This window comes from Passer montanus, unplaced genomic scaffold (genome assembly GCF_014805655.1).
Source record: "Passer montanus isolate IOZ18808 unplaced genomic scaffold, ASM1480565v1 scaffold177, whole genome shotgun sequence".
Lineage (NCBI taxonomy): Eukaryota > Metazoa > Chordata > Aves > Passeriformes > Passeridae > Passer > Passer montanus.
The window spans coordinates 38,137-57,010 of record NW_024365048.1 but is presented as its reverse complement, the minus strand read 5'-3'; the positions used below and the strand labels follow the sequence as shown (position 1 = coordinate 57,010).

The following is an 18,874-nucleotide window of genomic DNA, read 5'->3' as shown; positions in this document are numbered from 1 at the left end:
TTCTTCAGTTCAGGAAAAAAATGCATGGGCTTTAAGGAAACATACTTTGCTTATAATCCTTGCTCCTGTTAAACACAGTGGAAACATTATCTACAGCCTTTCAATACCCCAATGCTGGCTTTTGATCCAACGGTGGTAGGGGACTGTAGTAGTGACTGTGAACAAGTTTTTGGCTACAGAAAGTTGGGACAGTTGAACTGTCCCATCTGAATGACCAGCACGCTCTAGCTCACTGCTGCCAACCTCTCTATCTGTCCTGGGGTTACACAACTCTAACAAGGCGCAGTGTTCAGGCAGATGTGGAAAAACAAACCCAAGTAGGTATTGTTTTACTGGAATCACTTTCACGATGCATGCAATGGTCTGGGTTGGAAGGGATCTTAAAATCATTAGATCCACACATCCCTGCCATGAGGCATTGGCCCATTCAAGTGCTATTTCCTTATTCTGTCAGCTGAAAAAGGCTGAGCAAGAGGTGAGATAGGGAAAAAAAGTCATCACCTAGGCATTCACATTATATAAAGAAACAGCTTCTGCAACCATCATAGAAGGCAGTGCAGACAAAGGAAACCTGCAGTCCCACACGAGGTGTGCTGATACAGCAGCACTGCACCCTCCACTTGCATAGTTACATGGCAATGTTACACAAACTCCATCTGAAAAATAAACTTTATTATACATACAGGAGTTCATACCCCAGGAAGCTATAGACAAACCATTTGGTCACTGATTTTGACATAGTTAGAGGAAGTTCACACTGATAATCACAGACAGTCCACAAGAGGATATCTAGTGCCAGTGCTCTGGACCTGCCAGAGATTCAGCTGGTTTAGCTACCAGTGAAATCAATCCACCCTCAAACAGGCTTTCTGCACTGGCTAGAGCAGCTTAGTTTACCAGCAATATCAAAAGAACTACCTCTTTCCCATGGGAAAAATGTGACTGTTAATGCTCTACTAAGAGGCAGATAGGATTCTCCTGGCCAGTACTCTGAATGAAACGACCACTCAGGATCTGACAGCGAATGCCACTTAACTTCCTTTGCATTCAACATTCTCCTTTTGGAAGAGGGCAGTCTCAAATTCAGGAGGTTTTTAGAAAACATATGGAAATATATCCATATCTCCATATATCATAAAAGATTCAGTCCATTTGCATCTTTTGATTAGGGTCCAAACATGCCCAAACACCAGCACCAGCTTTCTACACCAGAGGGTTCTAAAACCAGAAGGCTCCTTCCTCAGCACAAGGGAGAGAGTTTATTTCTGAGTTTCTGCATTTGCTTTGGGCCCATGCAGCACATTAAGGACCCCTTCAACACAGCCTGTGCAGGTTCAGTCTCGCAATGAGTATTTAGTGGATGAGAAGGCAGGAGCAGGGCTGCTCTATTAGAGGTAAGGCAGCACCTTCCATCATAAGAGGTGCACAAATGCTATAAATAGGAGGATTTTTAACTTAAGAGCTAAAAGGTTTCATGTTTCCTATTCCTTTTAAGTAACTAAATTACTGGCATTATATTACAGGCTTGTCAGGGCAGACACGTGACTGATTTTAAATGGAATGCTCACCAGGGCCAGATATACTGGCCAATAATTTTGGCCCTTCTTCAACAGGAGATGCAACTGAGCAGGAAACATGATTTTAAAATTCACATTCCTTAAAGTGCCCATAACTTCCTTAGGATATGTATTTCAGACAGCTCTGAGCCATGGAGCAAATCTAAGGGGTGCAAGAAAGGGAAGACAATTCTTTTATATCCAGCTGCAGTGTTCCCCCAACCCCACTCATGGATTCAGCCGAAGAGGGGGAAGACTGTGCAGTTTTAGAAGTGCTGAAGTACTGCAGCAACTCAAGAGTATTTTTCTTATTCCTAGTGCAGCACAATACTATCTAAAAGGAGTGGTACTGCTTCCAGGTACAGGAACAGATGCTGGCCTTGAGGCTTGCAGCACAGCCCTGGCTCAGAAGACAAACCACTCACATAGAAACACCGAGGGAAGGGCAGATCTCCTGGGAGCCGTTCCCCAGCACCAGCACTGACAGCAGGTTCTGGGTGCAGCTGCTGCTTCAGGGCTGGTTTGGGAAAGGCTGCAGCTGGGGCAAGTGCTGCCCTTCTGTGAGGGCATGCAGGCCCTCAGCATGCACAGGGCTGAGGCTCGAGGAAAAACTGTCACTTCTATTCACAGGTGGCCTGTGAAGCACAGGAAGAGCAGGACATGGAGAGCAAGCAGATACGTGGCCACTAGCAGGGGCAAGTGGGCCCGGGAGTGGAAGAGAGAGCGTAACAGGCGTCGTAGTCCAGGAGTACTCCGGGTCTGGAAAAGTAAAGAGAGAGCAGTCACTACAAGGAATGGCTGTGGCCCCAGCTGCCTTCATTCAGAGCTCTCCAGACCATGGAGATAAGCTTGTTTAAGCTAATGAGCATAAACCTTCCCCAATCTGCTCCACTATCAGATCCTAACACTAGGGCAATGCTCATGAAATGTTCCCCTTCCTCTGCTCTCTGCAGGCTGTCCATGAACCTGTCCTTCAGCACTTCTAAAACAGCCCCATTCAGTTTTGTTTCCAGCACGGTGAAAGCAGAAAAACTACACAGTCCCTGACTGATTTATGTGTGTCTACAGAGGAAATTTAGTGCTGTAGGTTCACAGTTTCTTGAATCAGCTGGGGCTCACATAATTGACAGCTGTGAATATTAAATTCTTACTCTGCTGGAATTATTATCCATGGAGTCGATCAGCAAGGACTGCTCGTGACCTGGAGTCATATCAATGCTGGCACTTAAAGAAGATGACCACTCACTTGACTGCAACCTGCCACAACAAATATGAAATTAAATTCAGTTTTTTATTATGATGTCCCAAATCAACATTGTAATCAAGCTTAGGAAAGAAGGCATTTCTCAAAAAAGGAATCAACCCCTGCAAGCAAGCCCTGGCTTCACTTGCCAAGAGCTGGTTCCATTTGAACAGGTCTCATGCCTCCTGCGCTCACACTGGGCAAAAGAACAGGGTGGCCCAGCTAGCAGGCGTTCTTCTTCCTTTCAAGTGAAATTTTATAGTGTGACTAGAAAGAAGTCAGGGCAGATAATACATCCGGATGCTTAAAATTCTATGAAGTTATTTTGGAAGCCAGCTCTGGCTGCAGTAGTGCTGGTTCTTCCTATTTTCTAGTGACAGAGGCAGCAGTCACGTCCTGGGGCTATGGTTCATTAGTGAGATCAGCTGCAGGAGGCTTTTATAGACTTTAATGCCAGAAGGAGGTATAGTTGTCCAAACCTTGTAGCAATTACCAGGGAACTTCATCCAGAATTCTTCCATACACACCATTATTTTTTTGCTAAATCGGCAAGTGTGTCAGAAGAAAGGCAGTGTTTTAATGTAAAAGACTCCACTAGTCCATAACTCCACTTATTTGAACCACCAGGAAATGCACAGCACATGTGCCTACCATCAGGACACATGCTAAATCCCCCTCCATAGTCAATGAGGAGAATCAAGCATTTTGGACCTGCGGCTCACTGCATCCTAATCCCAACATTTAGTCCAGATAGCTGCCTTTGCTCTGACTCTCAGGGCATCCGTGCAGTGCCCTGAGATAGGCAGAGCCCTGTGCAGTGCAGACCCCAGTGCTGGATAGTGGGCACAGGGCAGGATAGGGGGCTAGGCTGAAATTAAGCCTGGGAAAGGTGGACTAAAATCCTAAGTGTTTAATTGTTTCTCCATAACCAAATTAATGAAAAGTTGATGTTAATTGGCAATACATTAAAAATGAGTGACATTCTTCAAGTCAGAACTGTTTCAGGCATGACAGATGCATACTGAGCAGACAAATCCCCTGGAACCATGAGAATTCGTCTTCAGCCTGCACCCAAGACTCAGTCTCCAAATTTTATTTTCCAGTAGTTAATTTAACTAATCGAGAAAGTTGGCATCTAATTTCTAGACAGAACTTGTCTTAATGCCTAATCGTTAGTCTCATCCTATCTGCCTACAACTGAAGGAACAGCTGCCCAGGGAGTTTGTGAAGTCTTCCTCTGGAAATATTCAAATGCCATCTGGACATGGTCCTGGGCAACTGGATCCAGGCTGAGCAGGGGGCTGGGCCACATGGTCTTCGGAGGCCCCTCAACTTCAATCCCTTGGGACCCCCACCCTCAACCTTTCTGTGATTCTGTGACAGACATGGTAGTTGTCTCTGTGCCACCAGTGCCATTTGACAGAAGGATGTGATCAAGTGCATATGAAAAATAGAGCTAGAACCAGCACACTTCTGTGGTGCTAGTGCTCATTTGCTCAAGCTGCCTCACCTCCTGATCTGATCCTGCGCTGCAAAAAGCGCCTCCTCTGCAGCAAGACGACGGTCCCGTTCTTCCTCCAGCTGCTCCTCCAAATACTTCGTATCCTGCTTTGTGCTGCTATGTAAATGCTCTGTTTCAGATAACCTGTCAGAAAATAACAAAGCATATGCCAAAAAAGGCCCAAATCATGGACCATTGTGTTTCTATTGTATTCACTGATGCAGTATGTGAACAGATTCAAATTATCACACAGGAGACTTAGTGATCTTTACTATATATAAACTATTTGGAAAACATGAGAGAAGATAAATCTCTTGAAGCTTGTTTCACATCAGGAAGGAGTTCCTTGCCTCTGTCACCATGGCTCCACCTTCTGAAAATTATTTTGAAAGGGTTTGAGAAATCATGTGCTAGATCTTAGTTTCAGAAAGTTACAAGGAATCCTGTGCTACATCTCAATTCCAGACACACTCTCAGGCTACAACCCTGAGGCCAGGACTATTGATATACTTCAGCAGCTGCTGAAGATGCAGCCTACCAGATCCAAGATGCTGGTTTGGCTGGTGTTGCTGCTGTACGTTATCCTTGTGTTTTTTTGAAGTTCTAATCCAAAGAGATAACTAATGACAGCTAATAAGTGCATATGACAGTTCCTCCAAGTCCACAAGATCTTAGTGTGGGACTGAGTTTTCCCAACACTGGTGCAGAGTAAAAGCATCAGGCTCATCACTAGCCTCAAGGCCTCCATCAGGACTAACATCCCCACCCCTGTTTCTCACACTTTCTTTACCTCAGCTGCAGCTCCTGCAGTTCAGATGTGTAAGTGCCTCTCTGTGACTCATTCTTTTCTTGGGGTGCTCCTGGAGCAGCGTCTGTTGCAAACAGCTCCTGAAAGAACACAGAAACGTACTGCAAACTGCACTGAATGAAGAGGACACACAGCCACTAGAATGCTGGACAGTTTGCAGAGCCACTTGAAATGACCTTTTGCCTGCTCTGCAGCAAGCCCAGCCCCCTTACCATGCTCTTGTCTGCAGCCTGCAGCTCCTGGAGCTGCCTCTCGAGCACTAGGCAGCGGTTCAGGACCTCGCTGTAGTGCTGATGGCTCTCACAGGTGCTCCGACTGCTCCCTCGGAGCTGGAGGGAGAGGGCATTTTTCTCCTCAAAAACCTGAGATAGCTGAGAAGAGAACACAATCAGCAAGCAAAGAAATTGATTTTATGAACGCAAATTTATTCTCTGTCTAGTTGAGGGTAAGAGTTCTCTTGAGAACATATAACTGCCATGCCACCCATCACTAACATCAAAAGACCAGTGACAATCTCCAACAGTAGCTTGTGGCAATGGTTTCTGCAATAGGAATCTCAAAACATCAGAGATGTACAGAATACTACATGTCCAGAAAAAGATTTCTGAAGTGCTGATACTGACCTAAACCTTTCAGAAATATCATCAGTAAATTATTATTTGATAGTCTCACTTTCTCCTTGAACACAGCTCTCTTTTTGAAGATGAATAAATTCTGGGTCTTCCATTTCAGTGTGGGAATTGACTGATTGTGATCCTGCACTGAAATGCAGGTAGTGTTTCAAGCTGGCAGGCAGGAATGAAGATGACAAGCTTGCCTTCGTGAGGAGGGACTTCATTCAGCAGCCCAGAAAGCAGGAGGCTAGAAAGTGCTCCTGACAATAGGAGCACTGTTTTTTACATGGAACCTGTAAACAACTTTCTTCATATGGTCTCACTGTCTGGTCCCTTTGACTGGCCTTCATCTCCCCCATCCAACTCCTTTCCTCCACTGTCCCCTCCATCTGTCCTCTCTCCTCGCCTCTCCCCTTCTGTCACCTCTTTTTTTCTTCCCCTGCCTTCTTCCCTCCTCCCTTCTCCATTTGGTCACCTGGGAGAAAGGGCACTAAACGGCAGTGGCAGAAAAGCTGCTGGGTCAGACCCTGTCACTGAGCCTGCTGGATGGGATCTGCCTGGGGCCTGGATATCCTTCTGGTCCATACAGAACAGCTGTCCCACTCATGGCTTCTCTCTGCAGCGCTCTGGCTCTGACAGCTGCTCACTGAGGGAGAGCAGTGTGGGACATGGAGGATGGGCTCTGCTGCTGTGCCAGCCTTGTTCAGCAGCAGTGAATTCATCACTGTGATACTAACATTGCTTTTCTGAGAGATGTATTTCTGATTTTGTGTTACTTGATTGAATGCCTGCAAGAATAGATTAATTCCTGCTTCCTGAGCCCTATTCCAGCCAAACCCTCCCCACATTCTTTGTTCCTGACTGCAAGCAAGTATAAGACATGTATCAGTACCTTGCTGTTTAACTGCTGAATTCTGAGCTCTTTCTGGTGCAGTTCTTTCAGACTATCACTTAGCTGGGCCTGGAGGTGTTTCATCTCTGCTTCTAGGCTTGAAAAGTTCCCTTTCAGGACTTCTGGAGAAATCTGCCAAGGAAAGAACAATGAAAAATATACTGCACGTGTGACAACTCGCTCTTGTGTTGCTCCTCTCTCTTCAGTATTCCAAGGTCAAACTTAACATTATTCCTAGACCTGGAACTTGATCTGCACAGGCAAAAGAGCGAATGGGGAATAAACAGAAATATCCTAAAAGCCATCTGAAAATACAAATAGTCAGGAAAGATCACCAAACTTGCACATATGATGGGTCCTGCTCAAAAGTTGTCTTAAAGCTGTTTGTAACACCGGAAGGAATAAAAAAAGCACATGAATGTGAAAAGAAAAAACAAACAAAACCCAAAAGCAGTGTCCACACTGATCTAATCAACAAAGACCAGAAGGCCACCACTGAAGAATCCTCCTGGAAAGCATCACATGAACGTTGTTCAAGCTTTTTCTTTGCATATATGCATGGGTGTATCAAAGGGATAAAGGAGATTTGCTGCCCCCTCCACTGATATAAACCACAGGGACATGGCAGACATGGGTGGGAGAGTTCTGTCTTGACTCTGATACACTGCACTGTGCATGCAGCCTTCTCTAGACAAACAAAATACCAAACACATTCCACTCCACTTTTAGGACTGTATACAGAGGGAATAAGAGAGAAGGTGCAGTGTTCAAGCCTCAGCCTCTCTGGGCTTGAACCAGGATTTTAGATCCCTGTTACAGTAAAAACAGCAAGAAAAATTCAATAGAAAACTTAAAAATGGAGATCTGACATTAAAATGAGAACTAAGAAAATCTTAGATTCAAAGACAGTGCAAGAGGGCAATTTTAAACCAGCTAGAATACACACCTGAGAAGTTCCATGCTGCTCCAAGGGACCCAAGGTGCCTAGGAAGCCCTGTCTCTTTTACCCTCTTTCTTGAAACAGTGGAAACCAGGACTTAATGAAGAGTACTTAAGGGTATGCCATAATTTCTACAACTTCCAGTGTCGCAAGTTAGACTGTTGGCATTATCTTTGGAGGCCTCACAACCACATCCAATGCTGCAGTCTGCAGGAGGTGGATACAGGCTACATGTGCTCTTCTGGTTGAGTTTCAAGCTTCACATTTCCAGTACAGAATCTGTATCTTTGCACCCACCTTGCTTTGGTGCTGTTCCTCTATTGTTTGAGACCTGCTGAAGGGCAGCCTCATTTCCTGTGTGATGCTTTGTAAATGGCTCAGCTGCTTGTCCTTCTCTGCAATGGCCATGAGGTACTGCTCCTTCATGCTGCTGCTCTGCTTTTCCCAGGTGGTCTTCTCCTGTCTGCTCAGCATAAACAAGGGAAGTTACAAGGAAGTTACCAGTATGACTTATGATGACCAGGTACCCAGCTAAGAATGAGCCAAGGGTGATTCAATCATGCTAGACACGAAGTTTTATAACCAAGCCAAGCCAAAACAACACACTTAAGTACTGGAACCTTAAAAGCAGGTTTAAGGAAGTTTTCTGTATTTGGTTGAACCCTTTGGATTGCTCCATGCTATCCTAGGGTGACTTTTTCACACTTGCTGTGTTCCTGGACATTGTTTTGATATCACTGTAGAGAGTTTTGTCAAGGAAGTCATTGGCAATGCCACTTGTCCCCATAATAATTTTTCTGCACGGTCATATGTGCACCAGACCCACAGTACTGATCCCACCACACCAACCTGAGGCCATCACTACATGTACAGTGTAAAAGCTGCACAGGAAATAAAACTCCTGTTCTTTTGTCAGGATAAATAAAATTTGTAAGATGCTTCAAACTTTACGAGATCTGCAGTGTTAATTTGAGGGTCAGATTGCGGGTAGGGGGAGGGAGAAAACTACAAATTTTTATATCACTCCAGACAAAGATAAGCTGTAGACCTTTCCACAAAGAAAATCCCACCCTTTTCATTCCAGCCTCAGGCATTCTTAAATGGATCTCTTAAATATCTGAAAGCATTTCCCCTTGTTTTCAGAACAGAGCATATTTGTCTGACTAGTTTTAGTCTAGTTGGAGAAGACAATTTTACTAGACTTGAATTACAGAGCTTAAAAAAACCAGAAGACATAGAGCAAGTGAAATAAAGGATTAGACAGCCATACAAAATTAGTATGCTCTAAACTATGATATCAGTGGGATAATAAAGGGTGTTCAGCCACAGCCTGGAATGGTGAGTACTGTGATCATATACATAAGCTCCAATACAAGAAACAGCCTCAGTTTCTTCTCCAGCAGAGGATACTGACCACCACTGGATGAAGGAAATAAAAACAAAAACATCACTGCTCTATTTCACACAGGCATTAACCTCCAAGATGCTGGGCTGCAATTCTGAGGCAGAAGCTGGGCAAGGGAATCACATGTCCTCTCCTGGCCATGGCAGAGTGCTCAGTGTCACCTGGCGCAGCCCAGGCTGAGGTTCTCAGCACTCACTCCATCTCTGCCCACAGCTGCTCTTTGAGAGAAACAAACACATTTGCAACCTCACCAAGGCAGGAAGCAGACAGACAGCTCACCTGAGCTGCTGGAGCTCCTGCTGGTACACAACTCCTTCCTGCCTCAGCTGTTCTTGTAGACGAAGCTGTTTGTCTGCCTCTTGCTCCCACTGCTGTAGCTGTGCCTTTAAGCGAGAATTCTCAGCAGCTTCCACCCCGACCAGGATGTATTGCTGCTGCAGATTCTCCAGCTCTCTTACCTGGAATTAAAGAGAAACATCATTGTGTGACAGCTCAGCAAGCATCAGGTTTATTACTTAGAACTGTTTAAGAGCATTTCTTACTGTGGTGTCCGGACGGAGAAAAGGGTCACATTCAGATGACAGAAGAACTAAAAACGGAATCATCAAATACAGCAGTGTACTAAAAACTGCTCAGAAAAAAAGCCCTCAGACAATTCTATTGGTAATGAGGGCAGTGAGTTTTGAGCCCTCTCATGAAGATGTGAAATACATTAACAAAAAGACTCCAAGCTACAATATTAATTATCTTATTCAGAGGAAAACTAAGTGACACAGAAGGAGCTGGTTAAGCATAACTCCTGAAGTTCGTATTTACTGTAAACCGGGAAACTGGTAAGCCAAATCCTTTTGGCTCTCCAATTCCAGTCAGGCTATAATTAAAAATAAGTTGTTGTCACACATGCATCACTGCAATTGTTTTTGAAGACAAGAAGACACGGCTGACTCTGGAGACAGGACAGTGCTCAATGAGTGGCAGTGGGACATGACTGTCAAAGTCTGTCTTCTGACCAGCAAGGAGAATTCTGCAACTTGCTGGGCTGCACTGTGCCAGAGACTATACAAACACAGACACATCCAGTGTGCAGGCAAGAATGTCAAAAGCAATCTGCAATGTCTTGTACCTGCCTTGAAAGTCAGCTGCCAAGAGGAGGAGGAAACTCAAACCTTTGTTCTAGTCTCTTTTAGAAATCTAAGGCAAATTAAATGAGCTGACACAGATATGAACTATGCAGGTTAACAGGGACCTTATTTCCATGATTTCATATTTTAAACCAAACTAACAGAGAAACCACCCTGGGAAGTTAGCAGTGGAATCACAGCCTCCATGCCAGAGAAGATAATACAAATGGCCCATACCAGATCCATGGGGTCTGATGGAGCATGCCCACAAATGCTAAGGTCATTGGGAGGCAACTCCATTACCTTTGAAAGGTCATGGTGACCCAAGAGGCTCCTGAAGACTGGAAGAAAGCAAATGTCATCCCTACCTATAAGAAGGGCAAGAGAGGAGAATTGTGAACCTGCAGTCTGGTCAGCCTTATCTCCATCCCTTGGAAAGTGAGGGAGAAACTAATTCTGGAAACCGTTTCCAGATACATGAAAAAACAGGTTGGCCAGAGAAGCTGTGGAATATTTACTGATGGAAATATTCAAAATCCAACAGGACATTGTACAGAGCAACCTGTTCCAGCAAGCCTTGTTTGTGCAAGGGGGTTGGACTAGAAGGTCTCTAGAAGATCTCTGGAAGACCCTTTGAATCTCAACCATTCTGTGATTCCATGAAGATGCAGCCTGATCTATGCATCACATTGCAATTACCAGACCTAAGTGTGCTGAATTTTAAGACTTGAAGATCCAAACCTCCTGTAGTGCTTAAAGTAAGAGCAGGAAGAGAGAACATGGACTTACTACTCTGTCTCTGTCACTCTGCAAGGAGGCCAGTGCCTTCTTCAGACTCTGCACTTCTGAAGCAGTGGTGGAAATGCTCCCTTCTGCTTGTTGTTTCACTTCTTCAATCTTACGCGTTTTGTCCAATTCATTCAGCAGACGGTCTCGGTCATTCTGCAGGCTTGCCATAGCCTTGGAGAAAGATTTGACTTGGTTGGAAGAGCCTTTCAATTCCAAAGACAAGTGGAGAAGCTCATCATCTTTAGCTCTGAGCTGCTGACTAAGTTCCTCAATCTGGGCCAAGAGACCTCTTTCATCAATAGCCTTCTGCAGTTCTGTCAGCTCAGACCTGACCGTATCTCGGTCCCTGACAGTGGAACGTTGCTCCTCTTGTAGCTGAGTCATCTGTTTCTGAAGACTCTGCACTAGACTCTTTTGTTCCTCTAAGTCTGCAGAATATTTCTGCTTCAAAATATGAAGCTCTTCATTGGCCTGGTCTCTGCTATCCTGAAGAGAACTCATGGACCTCCCAAAAGACTGAATTTGAGCTCTGAGATCTTTGTTTTCATCTGTGACTTCAAGCAATTTCTGTTCCATTTCCATCAAGTCCCGTGCCAACTCTGCTACTCTCTCTTCAGCTGTCTCGGTTTCGTTCCTCATTATCCCTGCATCATGATGCAGGTGCTTCAATTCCTTCCGAAGCCTGTCCTCAGCCTCTCCCACTCTCTTGGCTGCATCTCTCTGAACACATTCTAGCTCTCCCTCAAGTTCTCTTATTCTTTTCTGGAAGAGGGAAAGCTCATGACTCAGTTGTTGTACTTCTTTCTCTCGAGCCTTCAGTTCTGCTTGACACTCCATGATGGGACTCCCCTCATGCAATGCTGCCATCTCACTCTGCACCTGCGACAGAGAGGATGTAAGAGTTTCAATCTCTTGAGACATACTGACTTTATCCTCTCTTAAGGCTTCCATGCACTTCCTGAGATCATCCTGAGTATGCTCAGACTCTTTCAGCTGTGTTTCTATGGTTGCCTTCTCATTTTCCAGAGTTTGGATCCGCTGAAGCTGTATTTTGAGAAGTTGCTTCTGTTGGGAGTCCTTTATTGAAATCACTTGGTTAAGGTCTTCTCTGTACCGCACCAACTCTGCGTTCAGCTTGGCATTCTCAGAGTTGAGGTCATCCATCTGGCTATGGAAACTTCTCATTTCTTCCTTGAGCTTGTTATTTTCAGCAGCAGCCTCTTGAATCAGCTGGTCTTTTTCCAAGATTATAACAAGATGGCGTTCCTCAAGCTGCTTGTAGTCCCTCAGAATGCGGTCTCGGTCGTCCTGCAGAGATGACATGGACTTGGTGAATGAGTCCAGCTGTGCCTTCTGCTGCTTACTTTCTTCTCTGCTTATCTTCATCTTTTCAGTGAGATGACTGAGTTTGTCAAGAAATTTGTTCTTCTCATTTTCCAAGTCTTTTTTACTATCTTCCTCCTTACTTAGCCTACACTCCAACTCTTTCATCTCTTCAGAATGTTGCTGCTGTAATTCAGCTAGAGCAGCCATCACTGCTTCTTCTTTGGCAGACAACAAACTCATGATCTTTTGATCTTTGGCACTGGTTTCTTCGTGCAACTTATTTGTTAGGTCCTTGGAAGCCTGCAGGTCAGCTTCAAGCTGCTCACAGTTGAGTTTAAAATTCTGGATACTCGTCTCTTGTTGTTTGACCACAGTCCCCAGCTCTTCCCTGGCTAGCTCACATTTGGTGAGGGAATTCTGTAAGTCAGCAAGCTGGTCTCTTAGGCTACTGATTTCTGACTCCAGTTCCTGCTGCTCATTCTGAGACTTGCTGTACAGTTCCTGCGACTCTTCAAGCTGAGTCAAAAGCTCTTTTTTTTCCTCCTGCAACATTTCACATGTCTTTTGATGATGCTGAATCTCCTTTCTGCAGTCAGCCTCCCAGTCTTTCTTGTTGCATTCCAGCCTGAAAAGAGAAAATATTAAGTTGGTGAAAAAATCCACAAAGTATCTCAGTATCTAAACCCACAATAACTCTGTTCTTGTACTAATTTAGAAAAGCCACAGAATTTGTTTAATTAAAGAAAGCAAGATGGAAATCTCTCAATTTAAAAGTCAAGATATCTTTTAAAATTCTGACTGTACTATTGCCTTAAAGGGGTGGTGGCAGGGGAATATATTTTTTAAAGTTGTTCATGTCAATGCTGAAAAAAGTGTTCACTTAAACACTGACTGTTATCACCTCCCATTATATAATTTCTCTCGTCCATTATAGCTAACAATATAAACAACTCCGCGCCACCTCCACAATGAAATTGCTGTTCTGATACCTTTGATGTCCATTTAATGCATCATCATGCAAAGATACAGCATATATGTATATATAAAACAATTTTACTCATGTAAGAATTGTTCGGTTTTGAATTTTGGAAATACACAAATGTATACATATTATGGTAAGTTTCCATAGCTCCATCTTCCCCTCAAAATTTATTTTGGGACTAACCTGGAATTATGTATCCCAATGCTCTCTTGACTTCTTAGCGCAAAAACTCCATGCAAAAGAACCTCTTTAATTAATCTGAAATTTGAAATACTCTGGAGAGTAATCAGATGGTGAGTGCTTGTCACAGAGAAAAGATTTAACACAGGTATCCTAAAGATGTGAAGAAGGACTATTCTAGAGTGATCACCCCATGTCCTTGTGCAGGTAACAAATGCAAAGTAACCTCTCCTGATACAGCTTATTTACCTGGATATATGAGTCTGGAGTTCTTCCACACGCATGGTCATGTGTTTCACCTGGTCCTCTAGCACAATACAAGCTTCCTCTTTTGAACGTATTTCTTCTTCCTTCTTTTGAATAGTTTCAGTGAATTTCTTCTCCCATGTTTTTGATTCATCTATCACTCTATCCCTATCATCCTGAAGGGAAGACATGCTCCTGGTGAAGGCTGCAAGCTGGGCTAGTGTTTTGTTTAGACTGCCTTCCAGTTGCTTGGCTTCTTGATCCTTTGTCTTCAAGGAGTCTTGTAGATCACCAACTATTGTTTCCATATGGTCCTTCTCCCTCTGCAATGTTGCCAGCTTTGCTTCCATGTTTTTGATCTCCTTTGAGTGCTTGTCTTTTTCCTGTTCCAGTCTTCTCTCAAAGTCCTCATCCTTTTTCTTCATTTGAATTTTCATTTGCTCTTTGTTTGCTTGCAACTCTTCTTTCACTTTGATACTCTCAGCTAAAACCCTTGCTGCCTCACTCTGAGTGTCATCCAACACTACTCTGCAGTGAGAAAGCTCTGCCTGGGCTTTCTTGGTGTCTTCAGCTGCTTTAGCTGAAGTTTCTTTGGCTGCTTCTACCTCTTTTTGAGTCTCACTCTGCAGAAATTCCAGAGCTTTAACAGTTCTTTCTAAACTACTGTTCTTTTCCTGGCTTTTGATGCAGTCCTTCTGCAGCTGCTTAATCTCCTGCTGTTTCTGTTTCAGCAGTTCTTGAAGCTCCTTTATATGTGTGCTGCTTTCTCCTCTCCAATTGTATTTTAGCTTTTCTACAAATTCCTTCTGCTTTTCTGAACTTGCTTTGCTTTGCTCCTTTGCCATCTGACTTTTCTCCTCCTCCAGTTCATGCATCATTCTCTGCAAACTCTGAAGCTCATGTTTCAGTTGATCATTTTTGATTTGGAAGTCTGTTGCATCTTGCTGATAGTTTCCAATACTTCCATTAAGTTCTGCCAGCTGATTCATGAGCCTTTCTTCCAAGTCATCCTTTTCAGCCTCTAGAGCATCCTTCAGTGCTGTCATTCTGATGAGGTCGTCTCTGGCTTCTTGGACCATTTGCTCCATCTTTACTACTGTAGCCTGCAGATCATTCACTTCAAGGACTTTCTCTCCCATCTGGTGCTCTAAAGCCCTTTTCTCACCTGCTAAAGTCTCAACACACCTGCGGATGTCACCCAGCTGTTGCTCTGAAGCCCTTCTATTATCTTCCATCTCTGTGATTCGCTTGGTGAGCTCAGCTATTTGCTGTCTGTAGAGACCAGGATCCTCGCAAGGTCTATCACTTTCAAATGCCTCTTGTTCCAGCTCTGCAGCAGGAGGCTCTGGTCGAAAAGATAAGTCCACTTGATTTTCAGACTCTTCCTTTGGTGATGGTGTGGCAACTGCCTTATTAGTTTCTTCCCCCGCTGTCTGCTGGGCAACATACCTGTCTACAAGTTCTCTGCTTTCCTTCAGCTTAGATTCTGTTACCTGCAAAAGGCACTTCAAGTCCACGATCTCTTGATTAAGAGACTCCTTTTCAGCCACTACTGTCTCAAGCTGAGTAGAAAGAGACTGGCAGTCCCTCCTAGAGCACTCCAACTCTTCTTTCAGGCTAGTGTTTGTAAAGCTCTCTCCAGTCCTGTGCAGCTCTCCATCTGTCAAATGCACCTCTGCTCTAAGCTTCTCGTTCTCCTCCTCTAGTTCCAGGATCTTTTGTTGCTTTGATTTTGCAAATTTCCTCATTTTCTCCTTCATTTCATCAATTTCCTGTTCAGCTTCTTGTAGCTGCTTATCTGTTTCCTGTTTTTTTGCTTCAGCCCCTTTTAGCTGAATGAAAACTTCCTGCTTTTCCTGCCTAACAGTTTCCAACACACGCTGAATTCGCTCAGCCTCATCACTCACATTCTCATATGACTGCAGCAGAGTTTCATATTCTCCCTGAAGCTCCTTGTATTTCTCCTCCCACTCAGAACTCTCAGTGGCTTGAAAACTCTTCAATGATTCCACCTCCTTCTCCAGCTTCTCCTTCTCTAGAACAACTCTATCCAGACTAAGTGTAAGGTTTTTACAGCATCCATCAAGATTCTGATTTTCTCTAAGTAGTTTATCAATTTCTGCAGTAAGATTTTCTCGCTCTCCAGTGAGGCACGCTAACTTTTCTGTTAAAGTATCTGTTTCTTTAACATGGCCACATATTTGGCTTTCCATATTTGTCAGCTTGACAGAAAGATTGTCAATAGTAATTTTAGCATTAGCCAGCTCTTCTTTTAGCGATTTGCTCTCCTTTAGTGCCTCTTTTCTAGAGATAAGTGCTGCTTGCAATTTCCTCTGCATTTGATTCTTCTGCTTAGCTGCTTCTGCACTGTCCTCTTGCTTCTCCTGAATTTCAAGCATCTGTGTTTGTAGTCGCTTGCTTTGCTCCTCGTGCACCTGAGCCTGAGCCTCCAACTGACTACACAGTCTTTGGACCGATTCCTCTTTTTCCAGCAATTGTGCCTGCATGTTATTGAGAGCGTCACTTTTCTCCTTTAACTGCTGGTTAAGAAATTCAATTTCTTCATCCTTTTGATGTACAAGAACTTTCAAGTCTTCCAAACTGGCCACTCCAGAATTTTTTCCTCGAGTCTCCTCCAATTCTGTCTGAAGACTTGCTCCCATAGCTTCAGCTTGGTCAGAGGTTCTCTTCAGCCCTTCTATCTCTACAAACAACTGTGCTATGTGCTGTTGCAAATCAAAGATTAATTCGGATTTGTGGGCAAGCTCCCTTTGCATATGGCTGACATTACATTCCAATTTCTCTGTCTGCAATTTGTCAAGGTGTTTTTTCCACTCTTCCTCAGAAATATCTTCAACTTGTACAAGCTTGTTATTTGTTGTATCTTCTGCTTCCATGCATGAAGAATCCAACCTACCTTGACTCCTGAAAACACTCTCTGCTGATCCTTTCTGCTCTTGGAGCTGTCTGAGCTGAGCCTGGATGCTGTCTTTCTCTTTGCTTTGCTGATCAAATTGTTCTTGCAGGATGTTGTAATCATCTTTTTGCTGTTTCAGTTGTTCTCTGTGATGCCTGTCTTTTTCTTGAGCCTTTTTTATAGTGTCTTTGCGAGATACGAGAGCTTCTTGAAGTTTTTTTTGAAGTTGTTCTTTTTCTTGTTCAAGAACTGAAATCCTTTCTTTAAGAGCAGACTTTTGTTTTTCTTCCAGACTGGTATCTGCTGAACTATGTTTCTCATTTCCTTCATCATCTTCTGGGCTTTCATTAGTTTCAGTTACTTTGTCAGTAATTGTCTGATGCTCCATGACTTCATCTTTACCTGAAGCAGTGTTTGTCTTATCTTGGAAGCTTTGCCTCATTTCCTCAATCACTGCCTGCAGTTGTGCTTCAGTAGTTTCTTTTTCCTTCCGGATGCTCTGCAACTCAGATTCCTTTTCAGAAAGCAGCTGAATTAGATAGTCCTCACGGGGCTGGTTTTCAAGACCCATTTCTTTGCTGATCATGCTTCTCACATCTTCCTCCCCTGCAGCTGCCTGAGCCACTGAGGTTTCTGATTTTTGTTCTCTACTCAGTTGTTCCAATTCATTCTCCAATCTGGTTACCTTCTTCAGAAGGTCCTTCCTGTTCACAAGTACTGCTTGCAGCTTCCGCTTTACTTGCTCATTTTCTTTTCTCAGAAGTTCAACTTGATTTACTAATTTGTCACTTTCTTTACTCACTGCCTCTGTCTCATTTTGCTGCTTGGATACCCCACACTTCAGACATGTATCTTTTACTCCTATGTTCTGTTCTTTTTCTTCCTGGGCTTTTAATAACAGACTTGTCTGCTCCTTAAGACTCTTCAGCTCATTTCCTAGAGAAAATTTCTCTTCATTCAGGAGGACCATTTTCTCAGACATGCTGACACTGATCTCTGCCATCTGTTGGTCCTTTTCCTGCAAGGCTTGTTTTAGGCTCTCTATAGACCTGGTGTGCTCAGCAACAAGCTGTTCCAGGCCTGCTGCCTCGTGTCCCTTTAAGGTTAACTTGTGGGAAAGCTCTTGCATCTCTGCTGTATTCTTCCTCAAAAGTTGTCCTAGATCAAGTACTTCACATTCCTTTTTCTCAACCTGGCTTCTCAGATCCTTTAGTTGCATGTCCTGGTCAGAAAGCTGAAGTTGTGCTTCATCCAAGTCCTTTTGCAAAGCTTCAATTTTTATATCCTTGGATTTAAATTCATTTTTAAGGCTCTGGATTTGCTCTCTTAGAAGGCTGCTTTGACTGTCTGACAGTCTCTGCTTTTCTGAAAGAGCTAGCTCTTCCTCCAGTTGCTTCACTTGCTCCTTCAGTTCCGTTATGGTGGAAAGTTGTTTGGCCTGACACAAGAGCTGATCTTGTTCTTCAGTCAAAACACAAAATGTACTGTCAGGATCCTCTCCTTTTTTCCGGTATTCCTCAGCCACCTGGTTTAGCCTATTTATTTCTGCACATTTTTCTCCTAGCTCTTTCCTAAAGGATTCTTCTGATTTCTGCAGAATTATTTGCAGTTCTGTAATTTGGTTTTGTAACTCGATCAGCTCTTGAGACTGAGAGGTGCCAGGGCTTCCCTGAGGCTCTTCTTGAAAGCTGATTCCATTTTCCTGAAGAAAGCCAATTTGCTGCATTTCTGTTTCTCTCGGTAATGAGACACTCTGTGTATCTGAAGCCTTCTGCTCCTCCCTCTCCAGACACTGTATCTGTGAATTCTCTTCCAGCTGGTTAGCTTCTGTTTGGCTGCCTGTACAAGTTTGGCCACTAGGGCCCTTGAGCTGGCTTTTCAGAAAAGTTATTTCTTCTTGGGCTTCTTTCAGTTCCAGCAGCAAAACTGACAGCTCCTTCTGTTTCTCTGCAGCAATATAGTCTAGAATTCCAGGTGGACAACTTTCCTCAGTAAACTGCTTGCTTCTATTGGTAAAGCCATCTGTTCTTGCCTAAAAGAAAACAGTAGGCATAATTTTTCCTTTGAATCTTGTGAAAGGGCCACTTCTGGAAGTATCTGTTTTCCACATTTTGTAGCTGTCCCAAGCTGGCTTCTGCAATAAATAGAACCCTTGCTAATAACAAGCAGACTCTGTCTAGGCAGTGGGGGGTGGACTAGGTGACCTCCAGAGGTCCTTTCCAACCCCAACTATTCTGTGATTCTGAGACTTCCCAGGTCACTTCTGCTAATTTCAGTTTCTGAAGTTGCAGCATGAAAGATTCTGGCTTCAGGATCAGTCCATAACGACTACTTCCTATTCCCTTCCCCCCACC

General features: G+C 43.8%; 1 protein-coding gene across 5 annotated transcripts in view; it reads right to left on the bottom strand.

Annotated features, from left to right (window-relative positions):
* Positions 1-651: 651 nt before the first annotated feature.
* The window catches only part of GOLGB1 (golgin B1), a 39,569-nt gene continuing 21,346 nt past the window's right edge, over positions 652-18,874 (bottom strand). For 4 of the 5 annotated variants that reach the window (XM_039704557.1, XM_039704559.1, XM_039704558.1 and 1 more), the window contains 10 exons: positions 13,607-18,552; positions 10,870-12,820; positions 9,239-9,417; positions 7,852-8,017; positions 6,615-6,746; positions 5,321-5,479; positions 5,091-5,188; positions 4,310-4,444; positions 2,708-2,813; positions 652-2,315 (listed from right to left, as the gene is read on the bottom strand). In XM_039704557.1, coding sequence (XP_039560491.1) covers positions 2,181-2,315; positions 2,708-2,813; positions 4,310-4,444; positions 5,091-5,188; positions 5,321-5,479; positions 6,615-6,746; positions 7,852-8,017; positions 9,239-9,417; positions 10,870-12,820; positions 13,607-18,552 — 8,007 coding nt within the window. In that variant the 3' untranslated portion in view covers positions 652-2,180. The remainder of the gene's footprint in view (positions 2,316-2,707; positions 2,814-4,309; positions 4,445-5,090; positions 5,189-5,320; positions 5,480-6,614; positions 6,747-7,851; positions 8,018-9,238; positions 9,418-10,869; positions 12,821-13,606; positions 18,553-18,874) is intronic. The other variant, XM_039704562.1, reaches the window with a different exon arrangement.